The sequence below is a fragment of the Bos grunniens genome, chromosome 23, assembly GCF_055505025.1.
Source record: "Bos grunniens cultivar Pamir isolate PY7600 chromosome 23, Bosgru_T2T1.0, whole genome shotgun sequence".
Lineage (NCBI taxonomy): Eukaryota > Metazoa > Chordata > Mammalia > Artiodactyla > Bovidae > Bos > Bos grunniens.
This window is the reverse complement of record NC_141187.1, coordinates 33,507,872-33,525,125: the sequence shown is the minus strand read 5'-3', so window position 1 is coordinate 33,525,125 and position 17,254 is coordinate 33,507,872. Positions and strand designations below refer to the sequence as shown.

The following is a 17,254-nucleotide window of genomic DNA, read 5'->3' as shown; positions in this document are numbered from 1 at the left end:
AAATCAAAGCCCAGATCCTGCAAAGGTGATATGTCTAAAAGAAGACACCTCCACTACCACCAATAAAACTGAGATCCCAAAGGGTGATAAAGATGAACTAGAGGTAAACCCATCTCACCTCCTGGAAACTGAAAGAGCTCTGAGAACTCTGGTGCTGAGGAGGGTGCAAAGAAAAGAAAAAGAGGGAGAGAAATAGACCCTGGTAAGTTGTCACCAGAAGCCAATTTTTGTACATATTTGGGTTGAAATTTCACATCACTTGGGTTATCAAAACAAAATTATTAAGTTGTTCCTTCTTTTTATTGCTGTAAAAGAAAAATATTTTTCCTACCATCTCCCCTCCCTTTCGGTACAAGCTGAGTGCCAAAGATACGGGCCGTTCCACCAGTTTCCTCCCTGGATCTTACAGGGCCCCGCCTTCTGAAGTAGTTTCACTTTTGTTTGTAGTTAACTTCCTCACCCAGACCTCGGAACCAGCAGCTACGGAGGGAACTAGCCGCCAATATGTGACTGTCTGCTGTGTGGAGAAGGGACTGGAAAAGGTCAGACCCATGTTTTCTCATGTTTTCTCCACGGAGGGATAGGAGACGTGTGTTGGAGGAGGGGATGGGGGAGACTGGGTGCGTGAGAGGCTGCGCACGCGCGTGTGTGTGTGTGTGTGTGTGTGTGTGTGTGTGTGTGTGTGTGTTGGTTGATGGGCGGCGGTAAGGGAGAGTCAGGGGGATGTTGTTTCCTGATAACAGTTGCTGGATCTCTGAAAATAGCCAGGTCTTTGCTTCATGGCTTTCACACCCGGTCTGCTTACTTTTTCGACAGACTCCATGTTGAATCTCTGAAGATACAGAATGTGAGGTGAGTGAAGGTCCAGGACAGGCACCCTGGGGCCTCAGAGGAGGGGAGGTCCTTCTCCCCTGGGAACACAGCACCAGTGGCAGAGAGGAGCCTAGTGTATCGCTTGGGGAAGATAACCTGCCAAAGAACAGAAATCTCCAGAAGAAATTCTCTTTGGATCCAAGAGACTGGTCCTGGTTATTAGAGGGACATAGCCTATCCAGTAATTTTAGTTGAATCCTTGCTTTTGATTCTGGCCCTGTCAGTTCAAAGGAAAGGCCACTCTCAACTTCTTCATCCTCTGCTGCCCTCCCTGACAAACTCCCAGGAATGGGGAAGCAGGGAACCTGGCCAGGTTCCCAAAGCAGTCTAAGCTGTGCGTGAGAGGGTCGACTCCTTTGTCTATTGGTTGTCAGGTCCCTAGGGGTTAAGCGTTCACGGTTGCGAGGCCCTGCCTTCCTATCTGCTTCTCACCTTCCCCTATCCTGGATTCTGCAAACTCCCTGTGTTCCAGTCACTCTGAACTCCTGAGAGACAAGTCCTGCCTGGAGAAGAGACAGTCACCTCCCTAGCTGTCAAGGAGTTCTACTCCCCTTCTTTTCCCAGCTCTCTTTCCAATTCTCTTTTACTCAGGTCTGGGAGGGGGAAAAAGAACTTGATTTCTTTACTTGTTCTTCTGGTTGTCTTTTTTACTTTCATTATCATCCAGTTAGGTTTCCACTAGGGACTTTATTATGGTGTCTTTTGTTCTTTGTGGGGTAGGAGTGAGGGTTTAATTAGAGTCAAATTTGATCATCTCAATCAAATCCTTAATAGACCACCCCTTTACCTAAGTGTTACTACCAGTTACAAAGAAACAATTCTGGTACTAATTATTCTTGATGTTCATTAGAGGGGGAAAGACTTAAACAGTCCCTCACTGAGTTCTCTCTCTTGCTACAGCTTTGGTTGAGGAAGTCAGCCTGGTTTCTCTCCCTCTCTTAGTGAAAACTTTTCACAATGATGGAATGTTCTCTGGGCTTTCATATGGGCTTTCATATAGCTACCAATCACCTGCAGCTATTAAGCAATTTAAGTATGGCTAAGAGGTGTGAGAAACAGAATTTTAAATTCTATTTAATTGTAATTACAGTGGCCACATGTAATAGTCACGATCATATTCCACAACACAGCTACATTCAGTGCGTCTAAATTCCAACCTATTTCTTCTCTCTCTAGAGAAGACTCCATGACCTGTTGAAACTAGTGGCAACCAGTGTATTGCACAGAGACTCAGGAGAGGTAAAGTTCCATCACTGTGGGAAAATTCTGATTACTTCATCTCTGGGTCTAGATTCAGTATTGGAGCTTTACAGGAAAAGCCATGGCCTCAAAGAAGATGAGGGAGGAAGCCACCTGCTCCATCTGCCTGCACCTGATGACTAACGCAGTGAGCATCAGCTGTGGACACAGCTACTGCCACGTGTGCATAGTGAGCTTCTTTGAGAACCTCAACCGGATGACACCAGGGCTGAAGACATTCTCCTGTCCCCAGTGTCGAGCACCATTTACCATGGCGAGCCTCCGACCCAACAAGCAGCTGGGAAATCTCATCGAAGTCATCAAGGAGATGGACCAGGAAATGTCATGTAAGGAACATGGAGAGAAGCTCCAACTGTTCTGTGAAGACGAGGGCCAGCTCATCTGCTGGCTTTGTGATCGTGGAGCACAGCACAAAGGGCATGCCACAGCTCTGGTGGAAGAAGCATGCCAAGGCTACAAGGTGAGTGGTGGCCCACAGGGCTTCGGCGAGTACTTGGCCTCATATTGCCCCCTGAGACCTGAGATTATTTGGCCTGAAACCCAAGATTAGGATCTTGAAATCCTATATCCTGTCATTCATCTGAAAAGTAGAATGATGGGTCCTCACTAAATCAAGTCCCAAAGGTCACTTTTGTCCCTATCCTTTCTAGCTCTGATGAACTCCTCCCTGCTTTAGAATGCCATGTGCTTCAGTGCACACCTGCATGTTTTATTGCTTCATACCGTGTGTGTAATTTGAGAAACAACAATGACAACAATGTGCAAGACCACGGGAAAGAGTCTGAAAACACAGGGGTCAAAGACACACCACCTTTTAGATGTCTTACAGTCTAATATGAAAGACAAATCAGCAAAAAGGCTGCCTGGAGTCCCCTGATTTGGATGATGGGGCAGAGCACTAAGGGGTACGGAGTAGTAACTAAGGAATCTTCCCAAGAATCACTGTTGAAGAATACATAAAAATTAACCAAATATATTAATAGAAGTATGGAGAAGGGAGAGGACATTCCAGACAGAGGGGACCACATGTGCAAAGGCACAGCCATGGGAGCATACCTGACTTGCTGTGACTAGGCCAGGGGTATGCAGGGGAGGCAAGTGATGTTATGGGAATGAAAATCAGGTTTGCATCCTAGCCCAGAGTAGTCCTGGCCATGGGGGGATTTTCATCTACAGAGTGAAGGATCAGGCTAACAATCAAAAGAACATTCTGGTACTGATACAATGAAAGGAATACTAAGCAGTAAAATTCAGATTATTCCTGTGAGAAGTGGGAAGAGATCAGTTCTAAGCCAGATTCAGGAAAGAGTGTGAGTGGAAGAATTTGGAAGTGACTGGTCATCAAGGATAAAGCAGAGAGTGAGGTTTCTAGTAACTCGTGAGTTTCTCACTCAAAGCATATACTCACTCAAAATACAGTACTAATGTGTAAAACAGAAAGCTAGTAAGAAGGTGCTGTATAGCACAGGAAGCTCAGCTCTGTGCTCTATGATGACAACCTAGACAGGTGGAATGGGGGGTGGCGGGGCAGGGGGAGGCGGCAGTGGGAGGGATGCTCAAGAAGGAGGGGATATATATATACACAAATCGCTGATTCATGATTTTGTACAGCAGAAACTGACAACATTGTAAAGCAATTATATTCCAATAAAAAGACAAAGCCATTTTTTAAAAAATCATGTAAAGGAAGACTGACCTTTGCAATCATGGAACCTAGTGGGCATAGCCTTGCTGCCTATTCCTTCTCTGTCCTGCCTAGATTTGAGAAAATTGTTGTCCCCAGTGTGAGCTCTTTGTCCCCCCCTTCCCTGAATTGGAGGTGATCTTCTATTAAGGCTCTGAGTCCTCCATCAGTGTATGCCAATACTGACCACCACTTAGCACATGGCTGCTGCTGCTGCTAAGTCACTTCAGTCGTGTCTGACTATGTGCGACCCCATGGACTGCAGCCCACCAGGCTCTGCCGTCCCTGGGATTCTCCAGGCAAGAACACTGGAGTGGGTTGCCATTTCCTTCTCCAATGCATGAAAGTGAAAACTGAAAGTGAAGTTGCTCAGTCGTGTCCAACTCTTGGCGACCCCATGGACTGCAGCCTACCAGGCTCCTCCGTCCATAGGATTTGCCAGGCAAAAGTACTGGAGTGGGTTGCCATTGCCTTCTCCGCAGCACATGGCAGCTCTTCCTTAAACTCCATGGAGCAGTTAATTGCTATAATGGGGATATTCCCATTGGAATTATTTCCCCACCAAGTAGTAAAAGAAGCACCATGGGGTGATGATTCTAAGCCTAGAGAGTTAGACTGCTTAGTTTGAAATCTTAGTTCAGCTACTTATTAGATGGGTGGCTTTGAGCAAGTTATTTAATGTCTTCATGCCCTGGTTTCCCTAACTGTGAATGGGGATAAGAGTAGTTCCCTTCCTCCCCAATATACACGCCCAGGAGTTTGTTATAAGGCTTAAGGACATAATACATGTAAAGCTTAGAATAGCATTTGGCACATAGCAACTGCAATACTGACTTGCTAACAAGTTCTGCAGAGCCCTTTCTTGATAGCATGCAAGAATTAATGAGTATACTTACTGGGTTTAGGACAGGAGCCGATTCTTTTAGTATTGATCACAGCTAGCAATTTGATTTAGCTTAAACTTTCTTTCCATGAAAATGTGAGACACTGTTTTGAAAAATAACCTAAAAGCTTGATATGGATACTAAGTCACTTGAAAATGGTTTCATGATACCATTTTTCAAAAGGCCTCAGACCCGCCCTCCTCCATTAACTGTTTCTAATAACTTTGGCTGGCAGCCTAATCTTTCCTTCTTGACTCACCATAATACATACAAAGTTCCCTGTATGCCAAACACTCTGGCATTGGTTCTGTTTGGGTCAGTACATTATTAAATAAAATATTTTTAGGTGATTTTTATCTTGTTTTATGTGCAGCATTTCCCTGGCAAGACTGTTAGTGGTGGTGGTATAACTCAGACTCTGGGTCAGCAGATGAACTGTGATCACGGTCCAACCACCCACCAGTTACAGCACTTTGGGCAAGTTATTTATCCCCATTCTAAGCCTGTTTCTGCAGCACAGAAATGATGTTAAAAATCCTACTAACTGCTCAGGGTTGCCAGGGGAATCAAATATGTTACTGTATATACAACCCTTGGGCTTCCCTGATGGCTCAGTGGTAAAGAATCCACCTGCCAATGCAGGAGATGCAGTTCGATCTTTGGGAAATGGTAACCAACTCCAGTAATATCACCTGGGAAATCCGTTGGATTTCCAGAGGAGCCTGGCAGCCTACAGTCCACGGGGTCGCAAAAAGTGGGACACGACTTAGCGACTGAACAACAACAGCAAAACACAGTCCTTAGCATGCTTCCTGGCAAAGTGTGAGGACTCAATGCATATTCAGTTTTATTCTAATAGTCTTGGAGGGCTGGGCTGCCCCTTAGGTGGCTAATGAATTGCTGAATAGACTTTATTCATTCAATTTTTCCTTCAGGAAAAGCTCCAGCAAGCTGTGACAAAACTGAGGCAACTGGAAGAGGAATGTATGAACCTGAAGGTGTTCACGGCAGAGCAAATAACCAAGTGGAATGTAAGAGATTGGGCTTATTCATCTCAGGCTATTTTCCATCCTAGAGCTTAGATATAGGGGGTGATTGGGCAGAGCATAGTGAAAGCTTACTGTCACTAAACCAGACCAAACAGACAAAATCCAAACAAGAGACTACTGTTTTTATGCCCCTCGTTGTCTAAAATCTATGAGAATTTATCTCCAACCCCTTCAACCTTTCAGTAGTAGTTGGCTAGGATTCTGAAACCTCAGTCAGGAGAAGCAGAACTGGTATGCCCGTTTACCTAGAGTCATTCGTCACTGAGTTTCGGTTCTTAATATCTCCAAGTACCTTCCTGATTTGAAGGCCTTATTAACCTTATTGCTGTGGCATACGTACTGCACATGTACCGCAGTACAGGTTGTGGCTCTCAGCCTTACAAGTTCAGAAATCCTTTGTGACCGCTAAGAAAACACAATCACTCCAGGTTGAGATTCATATTACTGAAGCTCATGAAGCTGATGAAGGAAATCTACTTGGATTGTAAGATCCAAGTGCTCCAAGAACCTATACACTTATTACTACAGACTCTCAGGTCTATAAGACTATTTTCATGGCTGACCAGCCTCCCCCTGATCAGAGATGCATTTCTTTACAGAATATTTATGTAATTCATCAACTTGCAGACAAATCCCACAGGCCAGTGAGACATTTTGCCTCTTTCAGAGGTCTCTTCCAACCTTCCAACCTCTCTGCTCCAATCTTTTAGGTATGGTTGTTAAACTTAAGCTCTCAGAGGACACTCTTACCTCTCTCCTTTCTGGGATCTTAGACAGTGGGGAGGATCTTGATTACAACTAATATATACATGGAAACCCCATCAATGACCCTTCAACCACAACATCACAGCCATCGAAACACTGTATGAATTGAGAAATCATCCATGGAGATTGCAATTCTCTCACCAAATGAAAGCTGAGTCTGACAAGCTGTATCATGTGGTTTCTGTCGCTCTTACACATAAGGTTGAGTACATGGACCCGGGTTGCTGGATGACTATTTCATAGTTAACTATGACAAAAGTCTGCTACCCAGACCTCCCGCTGCTGAGAATAATGGACTCTCCTGTCAGCTTGGGTGCCTTAAAGTCCGGCCTTGGTGATGTTCACTATAAGCTTTTGTTTCAAGAAATCCTTTCAGACTCAGAGCTACCTTCTTACATCTCAAATAAAAACTCATTTTTATCCTTTTAACTGATAAAATTTTTGACCTTGGTTCTAGTCCCATGATTAAATTAGTTATCACTCCTGCCCATCTCTTTTGAATGTTGGTTGAATAAGGAAATAGGTGACTCTAGAGAATTGTGATAACCTCTCCCACATCTGAATATCTGCCTTCCAGGCATGACTCTACAATGGGTCAGTTTTCCAGCTTGAATGAGTCATGGGAAAATAATCTTATGGTAGCTGAGCAAACTTACTTTTGTGTGTGTATGTGTTAAAATATACATAACAAAATGTACTGTTTAACTATTTGTATGTGTACAGTTCCATTCCTTCTTCCTCCCAACTCCTGGTAACCACTATTCTACTTTCTGTCTCTATGAACTTGACAATTTTAGGTACCTCATATAACTGGAATAATAAAATATTTGCTCTTTTTTTTCTGGTTTACTTCACTTAGCATAATGTCTTTAAGATTCATCCATATTGTAGCATGTATCAGAATGCCATTCCTTTTTAAGACTGAATAGTATTCCACTGTATCTATATATTGCATATCAGTTCATCCATCAATGGGCATTTGGTTTGTTTCCACTTTTCCTGACTGAAGGAGAAGATAGAGTTTCAGAAACAAAAAATCCAGTCTGACTTTAAGACTCTCCAGAGGTTCCTTCATGAGGAAGAGAAGTCTTATCTATGGAAACTGGAGAAAGAAAAAGAGCAAACTCTGAGGAGACTGAGGGACAATGAGGCCAATCTTGAACAGAAGAACCATGAACTCCAGAGCCACATCCTGGAACTAGAGAATAAATGTCAGGGCTCAGCCCAGAAATTGCTTCAGGTAAGACCATGCACTTGGAGAAAGGAGGGAAGGTATTTGTTCTTGATCTTTCAGCAGGAGAATGGTGAGGAACCATGGGAAGCTTGGTGAGGCTTGCCTGTTTCACTCAAAAATGGCACATTAGTGTAGGGAATTTAAGTTTAATGTTCCTTTTAGATACACATCAATGTTTGCAAGGTGGCCCCCCCCCAGTCTATAGAGTGGCTTTAGGTGAATTAGGAATAATATGGCTATGGTGGATTCCTTGGCTAAATGGAACCATGGGACAACTTTGGCTACCATTTGTTTCTGTACCATGTTTACAAAACTCTGACTGTGAAAGTGTCTTCTGAAATACCCTTTCAGATGACTGATGGGTGACAAAGTGGGGCAGTCAAAATGAGTGATAACTTTTTCCTTGATTTGCTTGTAGAGCCCTCCAGAGCTCTTTTGGATCCAGCCCATAACAATAAACTAAACTATGACTGTAGCTGTTTTTTCCTGTTCCTACTAACACAACTAGGGGTCACACTGTAAGGATGAGAATATAGTTTGATGCCCCATCACCATGTGATACCTGCTGCTACCACCATAGTAGCCCAGTCTCAGAGCTTAAGCCTGGGTTCACCACTTTGGACCTTTGCAATAAATGTCTCTAATATGGGCTCACTCTGAAGGAAATGAGGTCACTGAAAGCAAGTCTTTCCAGAGGGAGCATGGGACAAAGGTCCTGGTCTTCTTCCACATCACAGAGAGACGTGATTGCAGACACTGCCACTCCCCACAGAGCTCAACAAGGAAGGTAACAGATAAACATCCTGATATGCTGACTATCCTATGGGGCCAGGATGGAAATCATCGTCTCTAGGTATTCATCAATATCTAAGGCCAGGATTAGTCTTTTTACTTCTTTGGAAGGAGTATTTAGAGAGAACAGCCTCACATGCCAAGTCCCATGAAATATTGATGTTCCCACACTTATCTTTTGTCTTTGTTTCTTCATAGGATGTGAAAGATACTTTGAGCAGGTGAGTCCTATATGACTTCAGGAGGGAAAGAGGTATGGGTATACAGAGCTAAATGGAATTTACACTGAAGAAGTCTTGGTTTCTGCTTATTCTAGGAGTTGGGCTGTGAAGCTAGAACAACCAGAGGCCCTCTCTTTGGACCTTCATACTGTGTGCAATGTTTCTGAGCTTTACTTTGATGTAAAGAAAATGTTAAGGAGACATCAAGGTATGTGAGGAAGCCCTAAATGCTACAGATAGAGGGGACCTTAAGTGGTAACGAAGTTCATCACCTGTCCCCAGGCAGGCTCACAGCCAGAGAGGTTATTCAGGTATCTTTAGTGTAGCTGTCACTCTCCCTTGTTAGTTTTCCCCAGTGTTTAGACAGGGACATGGGATACTGATTATCTGTGCAGACCCAGTTGGGTCCTTTGCTTAGGGTCTCACAAGGCTGCAGCTAAGGTGTTGGCCTGGCTGTGTTCTTATCTGGAAGCTAGACTGGGAAAGAATCCTCTTATAAGCTCACTCAGGTTGTTGGCAGAATTTATTTCTTTTGGGTTTGGCACTTAGGGCCCTGGCTTGTTGCTGACTGCTGGCTGGAGGCTGCCTTGGATTCTAGAAGCCACCCTTCAGCTGCTTGCACTTGAGCCTCCCACCTCGGCCAATTATTTCTTCAAAGTAAGCTAGAGAGAGACAGAGAGAGTCCCTAGAGCAAGTCTGCCAGAAAGAGAGAGGCTTATAGAGTGAAATATAGTCACATCTCATCATTATTGCCATAGTCTACTGGTCAGAAGCAATTCACAGGTCCTGTCCACAATCAAAGGGAAGGAATTCCATAAGAGTATGAATACTAATGAGGGTAATGAAACTATGAGTCACGTCATCTAGGGCCACCCAAGATGGACGGGTCATGGTGGAGAGTTCTGACAAAACGTGGTCCACTGGAGAAGAGAATGGCAAACCACTTTAGTATTCTTGCCTTGAGAACCTCATGGACAGTATGAAAAGGCAAAAAGGTAGGACACTGAAAGATGAATTCCCCAGGTCGGTAGGTGCCCAATATGCTACTGGAGATCAGTGGAGAAAAAACTCCAGAAAGAATGAAGAGATGGAGTCAAAGCAAAAACAACACCCAGCTGTGGATATGACTGGTGATGGAAGTAAAGTCCGATGCTGTAAAGAGCAATATGGCATAGGAACCTGGAATGTTAGGTCCATGAATCAAGGCAAATTGGAAGTGGTCAAACAGGAGATAGCAAGAGTGAACATTGACATTTTAGGAATCAGCAAACTAAAATGGACTGGAATGGGTGAATTTAACTCAGATGACCCTTATATATACTACTGTGGGCAAGAATCCCTTAGAAGAAATGGAGTAGCCATCATAGTTAATGACAGAGTCTGAAATGCAGTACTTGGATGCCATGTCAAAAACGACAGAATGATCTCTGTTTCCAAGGCAAACCATTCCATATCACAGTAATACAAATCTATGCCCCTACCAGTAATGCTGAAGAAACTGAAGTTGAATGGTTTTATGAAGACCTACAAGACCTTCTAGAACTAAAATCCAAAAAAGATGTCCTTTTCATTATGGGGGATTGGAATGCAGGAGTAGGAAGTCAAGAAATACCTGGAGTAACAGGCAAATTTGGCCTTGGAGTACAGAATGAAGCAGGGCAAAGGCTAATAGAGTTCTGCCAAGAGAATGGACTGGTCATAGCAAATACCCTCTTCCAACAATACAAGAGAAGACTCTACACATGGATGAATATAGTAATCAGATTGATTATATTCTTTGCAGCCAAAGATGGAGAAGCTCTATACAGTCAGCAAAAATAAGACCGGGAGCTGGCTGTGGCTCAGATCATGAACTCCTTATTGCCAAATTCAGACTTAAATTGAAGAAAGTAGGGAAAACCACTAGATAATTCAGCTATGACCTAAATCAAATCCCTAACGATTATACAGTGGAAATGACAAATAGATTCAAGGGACTAGATCTGATAGACAGAGTGCCTGAAGAACTATGGATGGAGTTTCATGCCATTGTACAGGAGGCAGTGATCAAGACCATCACCAAGAAAAAAGAAAGGCAAAAAGACAAAATGGTTGTCTCAGGAGGCCTTACAAATAGCTGTGAAAAGAAGAGAAGCGAAAGGCAAAGGAGAATAGGAAAAATACACCCATCTGAATGCAGAGTTCCAAAGAATAGCAAGGAGATATAAGAAAGCCTTCCTCAGTGATCAATGCAAGCAAATAGGGGAAAACAACAGACTAGAGACTCTTCAAGAAAACTAGAACTACCAAGGGAACATTTCATGCAAAGATGGGCACAATAAAGGACAGACATGGTATGGACCTAACAGAAGCAGAAGATATTAAGAGGAGGTGGCAAGAATACAGAGAAGAACTATATAAAAAAGATCTTCATGACCCAGATAATCAAGATGGTGTGATCACTCACCTAGAGCCAGACATCCTAGAATGCGAAGTCAAGTGGGCCTTAGGAAGCATCACTATGAACAAAGCTAGTGGAGGTGATGGAATTCCAGTGGACCTATTTCAAATCCTAAAAGATGATACTGTGAAAGTGCTGCACTCAGTATGCCAGCAAATTTGGAAAACTCAGCAGTGGCCACAGGACCAGAAAAGGTCAGTTTTCATTCCAAGTCCAAAGAAAGGCAATGCCAAAGAATGTTCAAACTATTGCACAACTGCACTCATCTCACACATTAGCAAAATAATGCTCAAAATTCTCCAAGCCAGGCTTCAACAATACATGAACTGTGAACTTCCATATATTCAAGCTGGATTTAGCAAAGGCAGAAGAACAAGAGATCAAATTGCCAACATCTACTGGATCATCAAAAAAGCAAGAGAGTTCCAGAAAAACTACTTCTACTTCTATCTACTTCTGCTTTATTGACTATGCCAAAGACTTTGTGTGGGTCACAACAAACTGTGGAAAATTAGAGATGGGAATACTAGACCATGTTACCTGCCTCCTGGGAAATCTGTATGCAGGTCAAGAAGAACAAGTTAGAACTGGACATGGAACAACAGACTGGTTCCAAATTGGGAAAGGGGTACTTCAAGGCTCTATATTGTCACCCTGTTTATTTAACTTATATGCAGAGTACATCATGAGAAATGCTGGACTGGATGAAGCACAAGCTGGAATCAAGATTGCTGGGAGAAATATCAATAACCTCAGATATGCAGATAACACAATCCTTATGGCAGAAAGCGAAGAACTAAGGAGCCTCTTGATGAAAGTGAAAGATGAGAGTGAAAAAGTTGGCTTAAAACTCAACATTCAGAAAACTAAGATCATGGCATCTGGTCCCATCACTTCATGGCAAGTAGATGGGAAACAGTGGAAATAGTGACAGACTTTATTTTTTGGGCTCCAAAATCACCGCAGATGGTGACTGCAGCCATGAAATTGAAAGACACTTGCTCCTTGGAAGAAAAGTTATGACCAACCTAGACAGCATATTAAAAAGCAGAGACATTACTTTGCCAACAAAGGTCCATCTAGTCAAAGCTAGGTTTTTTCCAGTAGTCATTTATGGATGTGAGAGTTCGACAATAAAGAAAGCTGAGCACTGAAGAATTGATGCTTTTAAACTGTGGTGTTGGAAAATATTCTTGAGAGTCCCTTGGACTGCAGGGAGACCCAACCAGTCTATCCTAAAGGAAATTAGTCCTGAATATTCATTGGAAGGACTGATGCTGAAGCTGAAACTCCAATACTTTGGCCACCTGATGCAAAGAACTGACTCCTTGGAAAAGACCCTGATGCTGGGAAAAATTGAAGGCAGGAGGAGAAGGAGATGACAGAGGATGAGATAGTTGGATAGCATCACCGACTCAATGAACATGAGTTTGAGTAAACTCCAGGAGTTGGTAATGGACAAGGAGGCCTGGCATGCTGCAGTCCATGGGGTCGAAAAGAGTTGGACACGACTGAGCAACTGAACTGAACTGAAAAGATGAACACTAAGAGGCAGAATCATGGAAGGCTACCTTTGTGTCTGAGTGACATCATGACAAAACCTGAACTGAACTGAAATGGGACAATTTAAATGTATTTATCTTGCTTAGTTTGAATTTCTGTTTTACTGCAGATATATTGATGCATTAGATTACAAGGCACTGCCTTAGACTCTGAAAAGTGAAAGTGAAAGTGAAGGTGACTCAGTCCTGTTCAACTCTGGAGACCCTGTAGACTATACAGTCCATGGAATTCTTCAGGCCAGAATACTGGAGTGGGTAGCCTTTCCCTTCTCCACAGGATCTTCCCAACCTGGGGATCAAACCAAGGTCTCCTGCATTGCAGGAGGATTCTTTACCAGTTGAGCCACAGGAAAGCCCAAGAATACTGGAGTGGGTAGCCTATCCCTTCTCCAGGGGATCTTCCCAACCCAGGAACCGAACCGGAGTCTCCTGCAGTGCAGGCGGATTCTTTACCAACTGAGCTATGAGGGAAGCCCACCTTAGACCCTACCAGGGGTCTAATTAGAGCATTTGTATTTCTTGCCTTTATAACATCAAAAATATTCTGAACTTCAAAACCCATTTGGTCCCAGGGGTTTCCGATAAGGATAATGAACCCATATTCAGTTCCCCCTCAATTTATCAATGACAAATAACAGTAACAACCACTACCAAGGTCTGTGACTGATTTCCAAAGAGCTCAGTCATCAACCATCTTTCAGGTGATATTACTAACCTGTAAAAATTTGATTTTCTCAGCTTGGTTTTTCCTGGATCATCCCAGGAATATTAATTGAAGCCCCAAACTTTGTGAGTCTGGCTCATAATAAAGACTCACTGAACAGAGTTAATAAAGGGATATTTACAAAGATGAGGATTTTAGTGCTAACAAGAAACAGTGAAGCAACCCAAGGCTAGGAATAGGTAGGAAGTCATCACCTTCCCAGGGTTTCAGTAGCAGATGGAGGGAGCTGTAGCTAAAGGAGAGTGTGACCAAACACAGACCCTCCAAATCATAGCCAGTGGGGCAGGACTTGGGGTACTAAATACTTCTAGTTCTGCTTCTTTTTGCCCTACGGTCTCCTCTAGTCCTTCCCATTGGCTTAACCAAACAGTAGTCAGAGGGAAGGGAGCCTTGTTGAGGTGTCCAGAGGGGTTACCCTTCCTGGACATGGAGCAGGCTGGAGAAAGGTAGAGAGTGATCTGGAGGAGCAAAGGGAGAACATCCAGCACAGGGTGTATTTCCTAATACTTGATTTCCCTTATTACAACAATCCAACTGATCAGTGTTTAACCCAGTAACACAGTAGTTTCTTAACTCTCTTGCTGGAACACCCCACTACCACTTTTCATTTTTAAAATTACACTGCTGGTCAGTATCACAACTTAGTTTATCATACCTTTTTCTGTCTTACTTGACTCTGTATAATCCCTATAGGATATTAGCTGAAACAAGAAAGAAGAGCTGAGGTGTATGTCCTGAAGCCTGGGTAAAATTCTGGGATTTCCAGTAACAAGCTATGACATCAGTTGTATCATTTTCCTTCTCTGATCCTCAGTATAAATGGTAATTAAGTAGAGATGAGGAAGGGCTCATTTATGCTTCAATATTCCATGATTCCTAGAAGTCCTCCAAGAGAGAGGAAGGACTTCGGAGAGGACAGTTAATCATGTTAACTATGGTTAGTCCTGCCCCTTGGCTTCTCTGAGTGACTAAGATGGTGATGATGTTGAAGATGATGATGATATCATTATTATTACTACCACTTATTGGGCACTTATCTTGGTGACAGATATGATGATTTCCGCTTTATATTTAACAAAACTGAGGCTTAGAGAATGAATTGCCTAAGCTCATGACAGCTAGTAAGAAACAATGCTTGGATCTGAACATAGACTGATATTATTTAAAATAAACTGTGCTCTCTGCTACAAAAATCATGTCCTTATCCTTATTTTTGTTTGCAGTCAGCGTGACTCTGGATCCAGAAACAGCTCATTATGAACTAATTCTGTCTGAGGATCGGAGACAAGTGATTCGTGGATGCCCTCAGGAAAACCTTGATAATTCTTCTAGGAGATTTAGTGCCTTGCCCTGTATCCTGGGCTGTGAAGGCTTCACTTCAGGGAAACATTACTTTGAAGTCGATGTGGGAGAAGGAACTGGGTGGGATTTAGGAGTCTGTATGGAAAATGTTCAGAGGGACACTGTCATGCCGCAGACACCTCAGTCTGGATTCTGGGCCATCAGACGGTGCAAAGAAGGTTATGTAGCACTTACCTCTCCCCTAACTTCCATTCATCTGACAGAGAAGCCCCTGGTTGTAGGGATTTTTCTGGACTTTGAGGCTGGAGTTGTGTCCTTTTACAATATGACCACTGGCTCTCACATCTTCACCTTCCCAAAGGCCTCCTTCTCTGACACTCTCCGGCCCTATTTCCAGGTCTATCTGTATTCTCCTTTGTTCCTGCCTCCCCCAGATGAGTAAGGGACAGACCAAAGTCTCCTCCTTGGTTTAACTAGTATACAGAGTATAATCTCATGAGGACAGAAATGTGGTCTGCTATTTCCTTGTACCTAGAACAGTGCTGGGCTTTTAGTGCATAGTTAATAAATTTGCATTGAATAAATGGCTATAATGACTATAAAAATACCCCAAAGGGTCACACTGAACTGGGGGAAAGCAAGATAATAGCAATGATTTTGCTTTGTTCTCTCCATCCCTCTTCAATGGGTTCAGAGCTTTGATTTCTAGAGTAGAGTGCTTTTTTTCAGAGAAAATTGTATATCCTTAAACACTTATATTGCTAAACTAGAAAAAATGATGATAAAATAAACATTCAAGTAAATAAATTTAATTAATGAAATAAATATTTGGAAACTATAAGGATAATAAAGATAAAATTAGAAGTTGATTTTGATGTTGGCAAGTTACAGAAAGAAAAATAAGTCCTACTAGTTCTTTCAGGTTAAGAATGATACTATATTAGATAAACCATTGGCTGCTCTAATAAAAAGGAGAATACATAAAAAAATAGAAACATGAAAGAGCACATACTAGAATAACAATTTTGAGAGCAATTTGAAGAATTATGTGCAAATAAAATTGAAAATCTTAATTAAATGCCTTTTTCAAAAGAAACAAATGACCTAACTGACTCAAGAAGGGGAAAGAAAAGCTAAACAGACTAATACATAAAAATGTAATTCAGAAAGTTACAGAATTCCTATTAATATTTAGGGAAAAAAGCAAAACAAAGAGCAGATAGTTTTATGGTTGCATTTTTTCTAAAGACAGCAACTCACTGTGTCCCTGAAGGTTCAGTTAAATTCTAGAGAATAGAAAACCCAAATGGACAGTGACTGAAACAAGTTCTCTCTCTCATGAAGAAGCAGTCCAGATGTGGAAGTACAGGAAATCTAGTCTAAGGCTGGTATGGCAACTCCATGAAATTGCCAAGCTTTCCAGCAACCCTCGCACTATCCCTAGGATCCAAGGCAGTTTCTAAAGCTCCAGCCATCACACCTGCATTCCAAGCTTTAAGATGGAAAGAGAGACACAGAACTAGAGCAAAGGGCATGCATTCAAGAGCTATCTTTTACTACCTACCCTACAACCTTCTGCTTTAATGCAATTAGCCAGAACTTGTCCAAAGCCACCTTCCTCCTTGTCCACCTTGATGAGGCAGTAATGAACTTGGGCAGCTTAGCTCCACCGTGTTAGAATTCTGAGCAAGATTCATCAGAGAGCTACAGGGAATGTGCCTCCCACACCCACCCAACCCAATGTCTCATGTCAGTCTGGAAAACCCTCTCATAGCAGGCAGAATCTGTGGGCAGCATCTGGTACATATTTAGCCAAGGAACAAAAGAAGAGATGTCCTCTGGTGCCCCTTCCTCATACCTTTTTGATACCCCATGCCCTGTTATTGTATGAGGTGTTAGGTACGTGAAGTGTATGTGGTGCTGCAGCAGAAGACCAGAGACACAGGAAAGAGCAGGAGTTACAGGCTAGCAACTGAGAGAAGCAGAGAAACATAAATAGTCAGATGATACAGTGTCTGTTCTCAGGTAAAGTTCAAATTCCTCACAATGGCCGAGAGGGCAAATTCTGGCCCACAGACCTTGCCTTCCTGGATCAATAGTCTGCTCTTCCACTTCTCACCTTTCATTTACAGTAGCCTTATCTTTGGTCCTAGATAATGCCAAGGTCATTCTGGCCCAAGAGCCTTTGAGCATACGTTCTAGGATCAGAGTAGTCTTTTCCGCATCTGCCTTTTCTGAAGCTAGGTGAGCTCATTTCAATCACCAGCTTGGCAGATAGGAAGTATTAGGGAATTAACATCCCAGGAGGAAAACTTCAGCTGAAGAGGGAATGGTGTGGGTGGATAAAGCTTCACCAAATGAGCTTCAGACAAACAATTCTGAGACTCCATGGACATCCAAGAAATGGAAGCAAGTGCTCAAAGTGGGAAACAGGTCAATAATGCACTTGAGACTGCCTTTTCCA

The 17,254-nt window shown here is 42.8% G+C and overlaps 1 protein-coding gene across 2 annotated transcripts; it reads left to right on the top strand.

Annotated features, from left to right (window-relative positions):
- Positions 1 to 462: 462 nt before the first annotated feature.
- Positions 463 to 15,659, top strand: TRIM38 (tripartite motif containing 38). 2 transcript variants are annotated; one of them, XM_086369991.1, is made up of 8 exons: positions 463 to 542; positions 817 to 852; positions 2,165 to 2,593; positions 5,637 to 5,732; positions 7,525 to 7,755; positions 8,740 to 8,762; positions 8,858 to 8,970; positions 14,712 to 15,659. In XM_086369991.1, exons 3-8 carry the CDS (start codon positions 2,195 to 2,197, stop codon positions 15,230 to 15,232), a joined length of 1,383 nt encoding a protein of 460 aa, XP_086226117.1. In that variant the 5' UTR covers positions 463 to 542; positions 817 to 852; positions 2,165 to 2,194; the 3' UTR covers positions 15,233 to 15,659. The 2 variants fall into 2 exon arrangements, with proteins under 2 accessions (XP_086226117.1, XP_086226116.1); XM_086369990.1 differs by having other exon boundaries at positions 2,050 to 2,593.
- The last annotated feature ends 1,595 nt before the right edge of the window (positions 15,660 to 17,254 follow it).

Bases quoted from the DNA above. Each gene is read 5' to 3' on its own strand.
- TRIM38 (XM_086369991.1), top strand. From the start codon at position 2,195: ATGGCCTCAAAGAAGATGAGGGAGGAAGCCACCTGCTCCATCTGCCTG. The intron at 5,733-7,524 runs GTAAGAGATTGG...TCCTGACTGAAG, and splicing joins AGCAAATAACCAAGTGGAAT to GAGAAGATAGAGTTTCAGAA. The intron at 7,756-8,739 runs GTAAGACCATGC...GTTTCTTCATAG, and splicing joins CAGCCCAGAAATTGCTTCAG to GATGTGAAAGATACTTTGAG.